Here is a 15,720-nt window from a genome sequence, read left to right on the forward strand (position 1 = left end):
ACTCATTCCATGGAGGGCCTAGTGCAAGGTTTGGGCCTTGCACTTATTTCTGTCTGTAATAAAGCTCTTTTGTTAGAATAAACTCATTTTTATTGGCTGGGCCTGGCTCCCCTATGCCCTCCCAGGCCCGCACCTTTGCCCTCCCAGGCCCTCACCTTTGCCCTCCCAGGCCCGCACCTTTGCCCAGTCATGTGAAATTCATAGATCAGGGCCTAATGCATTTATTGAAATTGACAGATTTCCTTATGTACTGTAACTCAGTAAAATCTTTGAAATTGTTGCATTTATATTTTTGTTCAGTATAGTTGATCCCTGCCCTAGTGTCTGCTGATGTTTTCCTTTCAATGAAGACTTAGGGCTCTGTTCAATCTGTATTGATGAAACGTTACAGGAACTAAGGTCATTTCCAAATTGAGCTGACATATATAGCTGTAGATCGATTAGGAGAAAACCCGCAGACCCTCTGCCCTTCGTGGAATGAGATTGACACGTGATATAGATAAATGGAAGGCTTTATTTTACTAAAATAGTGAGCTGCACGAGTCTTGGGGAACATATAATGCACAACACAAGAACAAAGCAAATCTTTACGCATATTTAAACTTGTTTTCAGGATCCACACTATCAGAAAGAACAGTGGTTGTCGAGTCAGTCTGGCATTTCTCCTGTCCCTTCAAATAATACAATCTCCCTTAAGTACAGAGAGATCAGGGTACACATTTCCCAAAATCCATTCCCCAAAATCCTACACCATGTGTTCACGTTCAACCATAAATTTAAACTTTCTTTTTTAAAGCAATACATTATCAGACAGCAATAAAAGCAGATACAACATTCTAGAAAAGCAGCAACTGTAACATATGAATTGATCAAACTAACAATTGTGGAACTATTGTAGGAGCCTTATGTCCATTTTCATAGCAGGTGTACACTCACAAGTGCGTGTTGTGCAATGATACTTTTCAAGGGGAATCACTAAATCACACTCTTGAAAAGAGCTTTCTAGTGTTGATGGAATGTGTGGGGCCATAAAAAAAATAAAAAATACCTTGCACCTTTAAAGTTATTCCCTGGTTTCAGCACCAATACCCTTAAAGGTGCAGGGCCTTTTTTTTACAGAGCCATACAGTATTTCAGAAATACAGCATGTTTACTGAAGGTCTGTTATCCAACATTCAGCAAAAAGCGCTGCTGTTTATAACCATCCTATATCAGTAAGGCAACCGGGAAAGAAATAAAAGTTAAGGCCACACACAAAGATAAAACAGCCTGCAACTATATATTAGTTTCACAATGTTTGTAGGTAACTTGTAGTGTCTGTGGCATGTGCAGCCATTCATATTCTGAAGAAGAAAGGTTTTGGAAGGCCAAGGAGGCGGGAGCAGTATGGGGACCAGTAACACCCAGTCAATGTGACTACCCAGAGAGTCAGAGTACAGTAGACCATTTTCACATAATCATGGTGACTGGTTTTGCGTTGCAGGGCTGCATCCAGAGGAGGCCGTCCAGGGTGCCGCAGGCTCATTTTAGGTCCAGGACCATTGATGCTGGGTTCTCCAGGTAGTCCCTCCACAGGTTCGAGAACCGCGCCATTGTGGCCCCGTCGATGATCCGGTGGTCTGCCGACCAGCTGACATTCATGATGTGAGCATTCACCACCTCGTCCCTTGAGTTAAACCTCGGCAGGACCTGAAAGGGGCATGAACATGTCAGGAGATTATTATTCATAAAGCAATCAAGACATCCATAACCACCAAATAAATATAATGTAACAAGTACAGAGAGTCATGAGGCTCAGTCAGGCATCTGTATCGTGTTTGCACCTCCCAGTCAGCCAGACACATGCCCACTGAGCTAAGAACCAACACCAACACTCAGCTCCCATTATCAGCCGAGTTCCGTACCCCTGTGCTTCTCACCGTAGCCATCATGGACAACATACAGTTGAAATCGGAAGTTTACATACACTTAGGTTGGAGTCATTAAAACTCGTTTCTCAACCACTCCACAAATTTCTTGTTAACAAACTATAGTTTTGGCAAGTTGGTTAGGACATCTACTTTGTGCATGAAAAGTAATTTTTCCAACAATTGTTCACAGACAGATTATTTCACTTAAAATTCAATGTATCACAATTCCAGTGGGTCAGAAGTTTACATACACTAAGTTGACTGTGCTTTTAAACAGCTTGGACAATACCAGAAAATTATGTCATGGCTTTAGAAGCTTCTGATCGGCTAATTGACATAATTTGAGTCATTTGAAGGTGTACCTGTGGATGTATTTCAAGGCCTACCTTCAAACTCCGTGCCTCTTTGCGTGACATCCTGGGAAAATCAAAAGAAATCAGCCATCTCCACAAGTCTGGTTCATCTTTGGGAGCAATTTCCAAACACCTTAAGGTACCACGTTCATCTGTACAAACAATAGTACGCAAGTATAAACACCATGGGACCACGCAGCCGTTATACTGCTCAGGAAGGAGACGCGTTCTGTCTCCTAGAGATGAACGTACTTTGGTGCGAAAAGTGCAAATCTATCCCAGAACAACAGCAAAGGACCTTGTGAAGATGCTGCAGGAAACCAGTACAAAAGTATCTATAGCCACGATAAAACGAGTCCTATATCGACAACCTGAAAGGCCACTCAGCAAGGAAGAAGCCACAGAGCCAAAACCACCATAAAAAAGCCAGACTACGGTTTGCAACTGCACATGGGGACAAAGTTCGTACTTTTTGGAGAAATGTCCTCTGGTCTGATGAAACAAAAATAGAACTGTTGGGCTATAATGACCATCGGTATGTTTGGAGGAAAAAGGGGGAGACTTGCAAGCAGAAGAACACCATCCCAACCGTGAAGCACAGGGGTGGCAGCATCATGTTGTGGGGGTGCTTTGCTGCAGGAGGGTCTGGCGCACTTCACAAAATAGATGGCATCATGAGGTAGGAAAATTATGTGAATATATTGAAGCAACATCTCACGACATCCGTCAGGAAGTTAAAGCTTGGTCGCAAATGGGTCTTCCAAATGGACAATGACCCCAAGCATACTTCCCAAGTTGTGGCAAAATGGCTTAATGACAAAGTCAAGGTATTGGAGTGGCCATCACAAAGCCTCAATCCCATAGAAGATTTGTGGGCAGAACTGAAAAAGCGTGTGTGAGCATGGAGGCCTACAAACCTGACTGTTACACCAGCTCTGTCAGGAGGAATGGGTCAAACTTCACCCAACTTATTGTGGGAAGCTTGTGGAAGGGCTACCCAAAACGTTTGACCCAAGTTAAACAATTTAAAGGCAATGCTACCAAATACTAATTGAGTGTATGTAAACTTCTGAGCCACTGGGAATGTGATGAAAAAAATAAAAGCTGAAATAGATCATTCTCGCTACTAGTATTCTGACATTTCATATTCTTAAAATAAAGTGGTGATCCTAACTGACCTAAGACAGGGAATATTTACTGGGATTAAATGTCAGGAATTGTGAAAAACTTAGTTTAAATGTATTTGGCTCAGGTGTATGTAAACTTCAGACTTCAACTGTAGCTGACAAAGTCATTTAGGATTCACAAACCTGGATCTTTCCCAGAGCGCCAATCGCCACCTCAGGAGGCAAAATCACTGGCTTTGCATACGTGCCTCCAATCTGATTCAAGGGAATACACAAATACATGACATGTATATACTGAACAAGCGACCCAAGCAAGCATAGGAAACAAATAATGCAGCAGCTAGCAGTCAATTACTATTCAAGTAAGCATTACTAGATGGCTACCACAAAGGCCAACCAGTTTGATTTATCAGTATTACTTATCAAGCATTAGTTTCTCCCAAGGCCCACAAACCCCACCCCCTCTCCCCAGCTCACCGATCCGATGTTGGAGAGGGTGAAGGTGCCTCCTGTGAGGTCGGCCGTGCCCAGCTGGCCCGTGGTGCCCAGGGTCTGCATACGGTTGACCTCCACGGCGATCTCAAACACACTGAGCATCTGCACATTCTTCACATTGGGTACCAGCAGACCCTGGCTCGTGTCCATGGCCAGGCCAATATTGTGGGACGCCTGGTGGAGGAGACGAAAAAGAAGCTCAGACAAAGTTTGGGTTCTCAATCTTTCGACGGGAGGGGGGGTCTGAGAAGTTTAAACTCTCTTCATGTTCATGTTAATGATTCATTCTATTTCCACCGTCCAGAATTGCGCTCGCCGTGAGCAAGCACAAATACACCATTTATATTGACTATTTTGATGCATCATTGTCTACAATAACACTGCAATATCTAGATCTGGGGGAACCTTCCAGCAGCCTTACCTTGTAGGTGATGTTCTGAACAGCCTCGTCCACCGAGGCATTGAGGATGGGGAAACGGAGTAGGCCCAGAGAAGCAGCCTGCTCAAACAGACAAGATATTTATCACCGTGATGGTGATGGTGAAATAGCAAACAGACTATTTCTCCAAATCATCCAGCATAGTCCTTTTGGTATGGTATGGGGCGGCAGGTAGCCTAGTGGTTAGAACGTTGGACTAGTAACCGGAAGGTTGCAAGATCGATCCCTGAGCTGACAAGGTAAAAACCTGCCCCTGAACAAGGCAGTTAACCCACTGTTCCTAGGCCGCCATTGAAAATAAGAATTTGTCCTTAACTGACTTGCCTAGTTACATTTAAAAAATGGCACGATGCATCCCACTGCATCATGAGACTTACATTTACATTTAAGTCATTTAGCAGACGCTCTTATCCAGAGCGACTTACAGTAGAGTGCATACATTTTATTACATTTTACATACTGAGACAAAGATATCCCTACCGGCCAAACCCTCCCTAACCCGGACGACGCTATGCCAATTGTGCATCGCCCCCCGACTTATGACACCCGTTGCAGTAAGGTTGCTCTCCAAGATGTTAAATCACTTCAGTCATAACAGAAGCCATTTAATTTGTCATAACAATAATATGTCATTTGGCATGGGTGGTCATAAATTGACATGAGCTTATAACACTCAATGTCATAACAATCATGTCAAATAAAGTGTTATAGTGCATTTTGACAATAGTGCCACCCTGACACCCAAATGTCACCTCACAACGTCATTATATTATGTCAGGAGTCAAAGGTCACCTTGATGAAGAAGGGCATGTAGCTGAGCTTGACACCACGAGCCTCTGACAGGCCCTTCAGCTCCTTTCGCAGCTGTACCAGCCGAGTCAGGTTCACCTCATCACAGTACCCAAAGTGGGGGATTTTCAAGGCAGCAGTCATGGTCTTTACCATCGCTTTGTGGAAACCTGGTCGTTCCAAGGAACACAATGGGAAAAAGGGATCACCCATAGTGATTATTATCTGAATCAGAGATGTATCCCAGAAAGCAAATACATTTATTGGAAGCATTAACCATCTCTGTAAAACTGCCTCTACCTTTCAGGGCCTCAGTGCTGTCCGTGCCCGAAAAGACGGGCCTGGAGATTGCAGGGAGAGGGACACCTGGTGGGGGTTTTGCCTTGTGCTTGACAGCCGAAGAGGGGGCGGATGCTGTGGGAAGTGGGAGCTGAATCTCATGGAATGGGGTCAGGGGTAAGATGGCCCCTGTCTGTTTGGCCAGGAAGTTGAGGATGTCCTCTTTGAGGATCCGTCCGTCTCTCCCCGTTCCGACCACTTCACTCAGCTTGATCTGAAAAGGAGTAATGAGACAGACAGACAGGTGGACAGGAGGTAAAGGAATAATGGGGAGTGGCAATGAGGTAAAAGGACAGACAGGTGGACATTAGTGATGGTGGTGGTGAGGTCGATACACTTACATATCGCAATGTAATTTATTTGTTTTATATATATTTTTACTTGTAGATAGCTGTAGAGAGCGCTAGTCGGCTGTACCGGTATTTTCCTACCTAAAACTTGTGGTCGATCTTTTTAAACAGTGAGACACCATGTTTTCAGCACTTATTTTCCTGACTGATCAAAACTCATTTTTTTCATGCTCTCTTGTCTCTCTGTAGTAGACATATAGTTAGCAATATGTTTGGAACATCATATTCCAATACATATCAGCACCTAGGTATCGTGATAACATCATATGGTCCCTGGCAATTCCCAGCCCTAGTGGACATCCACAAAATCCTGCACACCCATTAGCTCTCTAGGATGAAAATTGGTACCACTGGTTTAAAGGGGCAGTGTGCTGCTATACTTTGTGTTGACAGTATGTGTGTGTTTTAATAACTCACATTGTTCTCCATAGCTAAACGACGGACTGCAGGGGTGGCCTGGGTCTTGTGTCCCTTAATTTCCTGGTGTGTGTGCTCATCGTGTGACATCGCCGGTGTCTCCACAACATCCTCCTCATGGGCCACCTCTGAAAGATCAACCACAAAGTCACCATCACCACCAACCAATGGGAGTCAATGTTGTTTTCGGACTTCCAGATATTCTGTTGTGTTCCTAAATGTTTATTTTTATGATGAACGGTAATATAAAAAGGTAAAGGAAATGGCTTCAAGGTTTCCAGTTCCAACTGTTCTGAAAATGTTCACTGTCAGCGACTTCATACATAAGAAGTTGGGAGATTCCCATTACTCTAGTGTTGGTGCCCTACCTACCTGGACCGGACTCTGTCTCGATATCCACCAGCGCTGTGCCCACTAAGGCTGTAGCATCCACCTCATAGTAGAGCTTTTTAATGACACCGTCATAGCGACTTGTGATGGTGACAGATGCCTTGTCACTCTGTACCTCACAGATGCTGTCAAACTGAGACACCTTGTCTCCCTCCTTTACATACCTATGGGAAGAGAAAGAGACAATGAACCTAAACAAAATATGTATCTTGGAGCAGCAAATCTTGGAGCAGCAAAGCCCTGTAATAATTTAACTTGTGTGCTTTCTAGTGGCAACTCTTATAAAAACCTAATTCATAAAAAAGTGATGCTCACATCGGTGTACCATATTTTGAAAACATACCATTCCTTCACCGTCACCTCCATGATGCCCTCGCCAATATCTGAAAGTTTGAATGGCAGAATTGGTCCTGGTGTGACTGTAAAGAGAACAAGCGATCATTAAAACGACATTCATTATTTAGCCTATAACTTCCACATAGCCTTATGTCTATGACATCTGTTGTAATAGAACTCAAATATTTAAAATAAAATATTTTTAACATAATTTGAACCTGTAAGATTGATTGTTTACAGCCTGTGTGTACACTGTCAACAGCGTTCTTCCTCATTGGGCTAGTTTGTTTTGAATGGTACAATGCCCGGGTGGTTGGAGATGTAACTGAAAGACCAAGGGCATGGTCTAAAAAAAAAAGCAAACCCACCCCCAGGCACCGGGACCTGCAAAAAGAACACGCCTAAGTTGGAATATACTGTTAGTGCAGAAGCCTACTCACCATAACTTGTGCGAAAAAACCTAGCGCTGCACAGCTGAGGGATGAAGACAGAGTTGGGATGGAGGGTGTAGTCTGGTCGGCCAGTTTGGACCCTGGAGCAGCAACGCTTGTGCAGATGTTCCAAAATCTGGGATGATAAACGCTGACAATAAAGAGATCCATGTCATTATCACTAATTTGATGGGGTTGGGCCCTGCGGGAGCTCGCTACTTCTATACACAGCATCTTCAGTTATTATATAGCATGACTGTTGGGTAGCTATCCAAAGTTAACTAGATGCAAAGCAAGCAATCCAACAAAGTTAAATTGTCAATCCCAAAGTGTTGTAGCCATCCATGGCTAAATTGCTTGTCAAAGTTACTTTAGCTAACGTTAACTGGAAACTTGTTGAAAAGACATTGTAACCGAGGGTTGACATTAAATTCATGTTCAATTCTGTCATACACATCGTCAAGAGTTGAGTCAATTTGTCGGCTAGCTACATATTCTGGCTAGTAGTAGCGAGCAGATAGCAATTTTTGTTAATACAAAGCAATGACGAAACATTTCATTTCAATCCCACTGTAGTGTAGACTAGTTAACTAACGTTAACCATTCAGCTAGGTAGCTTGTTTGCTAGCAGCTGCATGGGTAAAGTCTCTTGCGAGGATATGTGTTTTATGCACTATAGCCCGCCATCACATCATTTGTGATTGAATATTGTATGCTGTATCTGCTTTGTGCACGTGTGCCCGTGTGTGTGCTGGAAGTAACATTTTGCCCCAGATAGTGTGCTGAGAAGCTGTGGTTAACCTTGAGCGAGAACAGTATGCTTTCTATGCAGGTGCAAATAGATCAGTGTTACAGAACTGTCTGACCTCAGTCTCTAGGGTGTGGGAGCGTAATTTACGCAGCAACAGCGCCGGACATCTGGAGCGCCACCGACAGGGTAGTGAGTCTAAACCACGCTAAGCCTCCAACAAAGGTTGATTGTATCATTTCGAGACAGTTCTCTGCTTTACCCTGTGTGGTGATACAGTGAACCCGTATATGCGAAAATTGCATTTACCATTTATCACTTGTGTTTAATAAAAATACTTAAAGTATATTCGGTGACTCTGAATCACATGATGATCCTGATACCAGATTTGATTGACGCAACCACTGACACTCTAGATTGAGGTATAGTGACAGGTTTTCTAAATGTATGATACTTGTGCACCATCACCTATTTATGCAAAGCTTTCAGATGGGGATTAACATTTGGAAAAACTCAAACAAACATACCAAGCGTCTCATAAATGTGAATGATCTTCTAGTAAATGCCGCCATCTTTGTTCTGTCCGGATCTGACGAACAATGCACACCCCTTTCAATGGCCAATCAGAGATCAGTCACAAATAGGGCAGCGTGAAGGGATAGTCCACTACTAAATAGAAAACAAGTTCGTTTTGACTGGACTAGCGGTCCACTAGTATATTCTGGACTGCTAGTCCAGTCAAAATAACTAATTTGATGTTCCACTTACCTTGGCTGTTGATTCACTAAGAAAGTTCCTTAACACTTTATTTGAGGGGATGCATTAATTAAAAATTAATACATTAATTATCCATACGCAGTACAACCAAATATATTTTTAACTAACCCAAAATAGTTAATCTGTGTCGTTTACAGTGGGATCATATGAATCATAGTGGGCAGAACAAGCATGGAGGTCGGCAAAGCCAAGTACGAGCTAGCGAGATCCTATTGGCGCGTTGTAGTATATGTTTGCATATTTCCGCAGGGGAACGCCTCCCCCGTGAATTGCTCGTCAAGTCTACAAAACTAAGTGCACTGTGATTTTAACATTTCTAGTTTAAGGAACATAAATGTATTTACTGAGCTAAGTAACCCGTGACTGGACTGCCTCTCACTACCATATTTGGGGGTGAGAAAACGTTCTAAACGGATGCTTCAGCCAAAGAGTTTTACAACTAAACCAAGATAGACCAGAGCCTATTGTTTTCAATGGGAATAAATGAGTCATAGTGGGCAGAAAAAGCAATGAGGTGGGCAGAGCCAAGCACGAGCTAGCGAGATCCTATTGGCGCGTTCCCAGCATATATCTGCATATTATCATTAGGGGACGCATTTTATGTGAAGTGGGCCTGTGCAGAAACTACATTCGCCTTTGCACTCCTAAACAACGCGTTTTTTTTTTACTTTTGCAAACGGTAAAGTCTACAAAAACTTAGTCCACTCTGTTCATAACAGATTTTAGCTTTGGGGTAAGAAAACGGTTTTGAAATAAAATGTTTAATCGACGAGAAAATGTGTAGAATGTCAGCCAAAATCCATCTCCTTCCATCTCACACTCTATCTTGTATTAGTTATAAAAAAATATTTGCCTTGTGTCTGTGTTACAACTTTACTTGAGGTGATGTTTATGGGGTTAATAGTGATGGGCCAGTAATTGAAGGTTGCTGGTTTGAGTCCCTGAGCCGACTATGTGATTAGGTAAACAGACTAGGTGAAAATTCTGTTGATGTGCCTTTGAGTAAGGCACTTACCCCTAATTGCTCAAGGAAGAAGCGCTGCGTATGAGTGCTAAATTACTAAAATGTCAAATGTATTAGCAAATTCATAACACATACGCAGTACAACTTTATTTGAGGGGATGTTAATGTCACAGATATCATTGTACTTCGTAACTCTCGTGTTGTGTTTTTAAAGAAAGGACTGTCCAGCCAGCGATTGAGGTTTATTGGTGTTTATTCTGACAAACACAAGGAAGCACATTAGATGTGCAGGACAACAGTATGTTGATGGTTGTAGATTTGTGCTTCATTGCTTGTCAGTCAGTATCAGACAAGGTTTTTTGTAATCAAACATCAAAACAATGACAAAAATAGTACAAAATACAATCAATGTCAGTACTTGACAATAGATAGAGGAAACACATTAGATTTGCAGGACAGTATGTTGATGGCTGTAGATTTGTGATGTGTCTTTTGGCATGGAAATAATTGTGCCTTCAGAAAGTATTCACACCCCTTGACTTTTTCCACATTTTGTTGTGTTACACCCTGAATTTAAAATGGATTCAATTGAGATGTTGTGTCACTGATATATACACAATACCGCATACTGTCAATTTGAAATTTTGTTTTTAGAATTTTGTACAAATTAATAAAAAATGAGAAGCTGAAATGTCTTGAATTAAGAATTCAACCTCTTTGTTATAGCAAGCCTAAAAAAAAAATGTGCTTAACAAGTCACATAAGTTGCATGGAATCACTCTGTGTGCAATGATAGTTGTTAACATGATTTTTTAATGACTACCCCACCTCTGTACCACACACATACATTTACCTGTAAGGTCCCTCAGTCAAGAAGTGAATTTCAACCACAGATTCAACCACAAAGACCAGGGAGGTTTTACAATGCATCGCAAAGAAGGGCACCTATTGTGAGATGGGTGAAAATGAAAAAAAAGCAGACACTGAATATCACTTTGAGCATAGTGAAGTTATCAATTACGCTTTGGATGGTGTATCAATACACCCAGTCACTACAAAGATGCAGGCGTCCTTCCTAACTCAATTGCCAGAGAGGAAGGAAACCACTCAAGGATTTAACCATGAAGCCAATGGGGATTTTAAAACAGTTACAGATTAATGGCTATGATATGAGAAAACTGAGGATGGATCAACAACATTGTAGTTACTCCACAAAACTAAATGACAGTAAAAATGAAGCCTGCACAGTATAAAAATATTCCAAAACATGCATTTTGTTTGCAATAAGGCACTGAAATAATAATGCAAAAAATATGGCAAATAAATTAAATATACGTTTGGGGCTAATCCAACACAACACATCACTGAGTACCAGTCTTCATGTTTTCAAGCATGGCGGTGGCTGAATCATATTATTGTTAAGGCTCTCGTTTGTTGAATGAAGAGTGGACCAAGGCGCAGCGTGGTAGGAGTTCATCATGCTTTTTATTGATGACACCAAAACAAAAACGACAAAAAACGAATGCGAACAGTTCTGTCAGGCACAGACACTAAACAGAAAACAAGATTCCACAAAACCCAAAAGGAAAATGACAAATTATATGATCCCCAATCAGAGACAACGAAAGACAGCTGCCTCTGATTGGGAACCACACACGGCCAAAAACAAAGAAATAGAAAACATAGACTTTCCCACCCGAGTCACACCCTGACCTAACCAAACATAGAGAATAATAAGGATCTTTAAGGTCAGGGTTTGACAGTTATGGGTATGCTTGTCATCGGCAAGGACAAGGGAGTTATTTAGGATAAAGCAAACATAATAGTAATCCCAGGAAAAATCCTTGAAGAAAAACTGGTTCAGTCTGCTTTCCAACAGAAACTGGGAGACAATTTCACCATTCAGCAGAACAATAACCTTAAACCTAAAAGGCCAAATATACACTGGGGTTGCTTACCAAAATGACATTTAATGTTCCTGAGTGGCCTAGTTACAGTTTGACTCAAATCTGCTTGAAATTGATGGCATGAAAATGGCTGTCTAGCAATGATCAACAACCAACTTGACAGCTCTGGAAGAACTTAAAAAAAAATAATGGCCAAATATTGTACAATCCAGGTATGCAAAGCTCTTACCCAAGAAAGACTTACCCAAAAACACTCACAGTTGTAATTTTCTGCCAAAGGTGATTCTAACATGTATTGACTCAAGGGGTTGAATACTTATCTAATCAAGTATAATAGTATATACCGGTAGTATAATTTTTCTTCCACTTAAGACATTACAGAGCATTGTGTGTGGATCGTTGACCCTTCGTGGTTGAGAGAATGCCAAGAGGGTGCAAAGCTGTCATCAAGGCAAGAATATAAAATATAAAATGTATTTTGATTTGTTTAATACTTTTTTGGTTACTACTTGATTCCATATGTGTTATTTCATAGTTTTGATGTCTTCACTATTATTCTAGAATGTAGAAAATAGTCTAAATAAATAGTAGTTGTGTCCAAACTTTTAACTGGTACTGTGAATATATATATATATATATATATATATATATATATATATATATATATATATATATATATATGCACACATAGTATACAAAATATTAAGAACACCTCTTTCCATGACATTGACTGACCAGGTGAATCCAGGTGAAAGCTATGATCCCTTGTTGATGTCACTTGTGAAATCCACTTCAATCAACATAGATGAAGGGGAGGAGACAGGTTAAAGAAGGATTTCTAAGCCTTGAGACAAATGAGACAGATCCTTGCGAAAGGGGCAGTGCATTATCATGCTGAACCATGAGGTTCTTGCTGCAGATGAATGGCGCAACATTGGGCCTCAGTATATCGTTCTATTTGCCATCAATAAAATGCAATTGTGTTCGTTGTCCGTACCTTACACCTGCCCATACCATAACCCCACCGCCACCATGGGACACTCTGTTCACATCAGCAAACCACTCGCCCACACAACACCATGTATGTGGTCTGCGGTTGTGAGGCTGCTTGGATGTACTGCCAAATTCTATAAAACGACATTGGAGGCGGCTTATGGTAGAGAAATTAACATAACATTTTCAGGCAACAGCTCTGGTGGACATTCCTGCAGTCAGCATGTCAATTGCACGCTGGCTCAAAACTTGAGACATCTGTAGCATTGTGTTGTGTGAGAAAACTGCACATATTATAGTGGTCTTTTATTGTCACCGGCACCTGTGTAACGATCATGCTGTTTAATCAGCTTCTTGATATGCCACACCTGTCAGGTGGATGGATTATCTTGTCAAAGAAGAAGAAATGCTCACTAACAGGGATGTAAACAAATTTTTGCACAGAATTTGAGAGAAATTAGCATTTTGTATATAGACTTAATTTTTTAAATTAATTAATTTAATAAATAAAAAAATTATACTGTATTATTGACTGTATGTTTGTTTATTCCATGTGTAACTCTGTGTTGTTGTATGTGTCGAGCTGCTTTGCTTTATCTTGGCCAGGTCACAGTTGTAAATGAGAACTTGTTCTCAACTAGCCTACCTGGTTAAATAAAGGTGAAATAAAAATAAATACAATTTTGTGCATATGGAACATTTCTGGGCTCTTTTATTTCAGCTTATGAAACATGGGACTAACACTACATCTTGCGTTTATATTTTTGTTCAGTGTATATACATCAGGACATTTACATAGTGAACTCATACACATTGTAAATATGAAAATAAAATATAGAATTTCAGAACGTGACCTACCTCTTACATGTCAATATCAGACTAAGAAGAATTTACGTTCGCAATCTTCCCCTATCTACAAACGTAACCAATGGCATAAAACCTTATTGATATTGGCGCCCCCCCCCCCTTGGTTGTGCTGTGGTGGAGACCTTTGTGGGCTATACTCGGCCTTGTCTCAGGATTGTAAGTTGGTGGTTGAGGATATCCCTCTAGTGGTGTGGGGGCTGTGCTTTGGCAGAGTGGGTGGGGTTATATCCTTCCTGTTTGGCCCTGTCCGGGGGTTTCTTCGGATGGGGCCACAGTGTCTCCTGACCGCTCCTGTCTCAGCCTCCAGTATTTATGCTGCAGTAGTTTATGTGTCGGGGGGCTAGGGTCAGTTGGTTATACCTGGAGTACTTCTCCTGTCTTATCCAGTGTCCTGTGTGAATTTAAGTATGCTCTCTCTAATTCTCTCGTTCTCTCTTTCTCTCTGAGAACCTGAGCCCTAGGACCATACGTCAGGACTACCGGGCATGCTGACACCTTGCTGTCCCCAGTCCGCCCGGCCTTGCTGCTATTCCAGTTTCAACTGTTCTGCCTGCGGTTACGAAACCCCTACCTGTCCCAGACCTGCTGTTTTCAACTCTTAATGATCGGCTATGAAAAGCCAACTGAGATTTATTCCTGATTATTATTTGACCATGCTTGTCATTTATGAACATTTTGAAAATCTTGGCTCTCTCTAATTTTCTCCTTCTCTCTTTCTCTCGGAGGACCTGAGCCCTAGGACCATATGTCGGGACTACCGGCCGTGGTGACTCCTTGCTGCCCCCAGTCCGCCTGGCCTTGCTGCTATTCCAGTTTCAACTCTTCTGCCTGCGGTTATGGAACCCCTACCTGTCCCAGACCTGCTGTTTTCAACTCTTAATGATCGGCTATGAAAAGCCAACTGAGATTTATTCCTGATTATTATTTGACCATGCTTGTCATTTATGAACATTTTGAAAATCTTGGCTCTCTCTAATTTTCTCCTTCTCTCTTTCTTTCTCTCGGAGGACCTGGGCCCTAGGACCATGCGTCGGGACTGCCGCCCGTGGTGACTCCTTGCTGTCCCCAGTCCGCCTGGCCTTGCTGCTATTCCAGTTTCAGCTGTTCTGCCTGCGGTTATGGAACCGCCACCTGTCCCAGACCTGTTGTTTTTCAACTCTTAATGATCAGCTATGAAAAGCCAACTGAAAATTATTCATGATTATTATTTGACCATGCTTGTCACTTATGAACATTTTTGAACATCTTGGCATAGTTCTGTTATAATCTCCACCCGGCACAGCCAGAAGAGGACTGGCCACCCCTCATAGCCTGGTTCCTCTCTAGGTTTCTTCCTAGGTTTTGGCCTTTCTAGGGAGTTTTTCCTAGCCACCGTGCTTCTACACCTGCATTACTAGCTGTTTGGGGTTTTAGGCTGGGTTTCTGTACAGCACTTCGAGATATTAGCTGATGTACGAAGGGCTATATAAAATAAAATTGATTGATTGATTGATTGATTGATATTTGAATTCAATCAATGAATAATAAATATATTTCTGCTGTGTCAAGTGGAAACATAACCAACCCTGTTACATGAATAACACATTCATTATCAATAACAACCACAAGTTGATATTTCCGGTATATCACACAGTAAATGTAGTTTGTTTGTTATACTGCAAAATGATCAAGTGCTGCTAATCAATGTGTTTTGCATGGGTTATGAATTGGGTTATGAATGGGTTATGTATGGGTTATGAATGGGTTATGAATGGGTTATGAATGGGTTATGTATGTTATGAATGCGTCATGTATAGGTTATTAATGTGTTATGTATGGGTTACGAATGCATTATGTATGGGTTTTGAATGGGTGAAATATGAGTTATGAATGTGTTATGTATGGGTTATGTATGGGTTATGAATGTGATATGTATGGGTTATGAATGGGTTATGTATAGGTTATGAATGGGTTATGCATGGGTTATGAATGTGTTATACATTTTAAAACTGGGAAACAATCATGCAATGGGATGCCTATCCGAAGACAAGGACTGCAACTACTGTTGAACTTTGTGTTTTGATGCATCTCAACAACAAAGGGATGTGG

At 41.5% G+C, this 15,720-nt stretch overlaps 1 protein-coding gene and 1 non-coding gene across 2 annotated transcripts; both read right to left on the reverse strand.

Annotated features, from left to right (window-relative positions):
- Positions 1–494: 494 nt before the first annotated feature.
- On the reverse strand, positions 495–8,761 carry dbt (dihydrolipoamide branched chain transacylase E2). Its single transcript, XM_055941019.1, has 11 exons — positions 8,652–8,761; positions 7,386–7,527; positions 6,953–7,028; positions 6,592–6,773; positions 6,220–6,347; positions 5,414–5,666; positions 5,117–5,283; positions 4,307–4,384; positions 3,868–4,059; positions 3,574–3,645; positions 495–1,689 (listed from the first exon to the last, which is right to left on the reverse strand). The coding sequence occupies exons 1-11, from the start codon at positions 8,694–8,696 to the stop codon at positions 1,522–1,524; spliced, it is 1,503 nt and encodes a 500-aa protein (XP_055796994.1). The 5' UTR covers positions 8,697–8,761; the 3' UTR covers positions 495–1,521.
- On the reverse strand, positions 1,790–1,928 carry LOC129867730 (small nucleolar RNA SNORD94). Its single transcript, XR_008761674.1, has one exon. It is a non-coding gene; the product is annotated as a small nucleolar RNA SNORD94 (small nucleolar RNA).
- Positions 8,762–15,720: the final 6,959 nt, after the last annotated feature.

The sequence above is a fragment of the Salvelinus fontinalis genome, chromosome 12 (assembly GCF_029448725.1).
Source record: "Salvelinus fontinalis isolate EN_2023a chromosome 12, ASM2944872v1, whole genome shotgun sequence".
NCBI lineage: Eukaryota > Metazoa > Chordata > Actinopteri > Salmoniformes > Salmonidae > Salvelinus > Salvelinus fontinalis.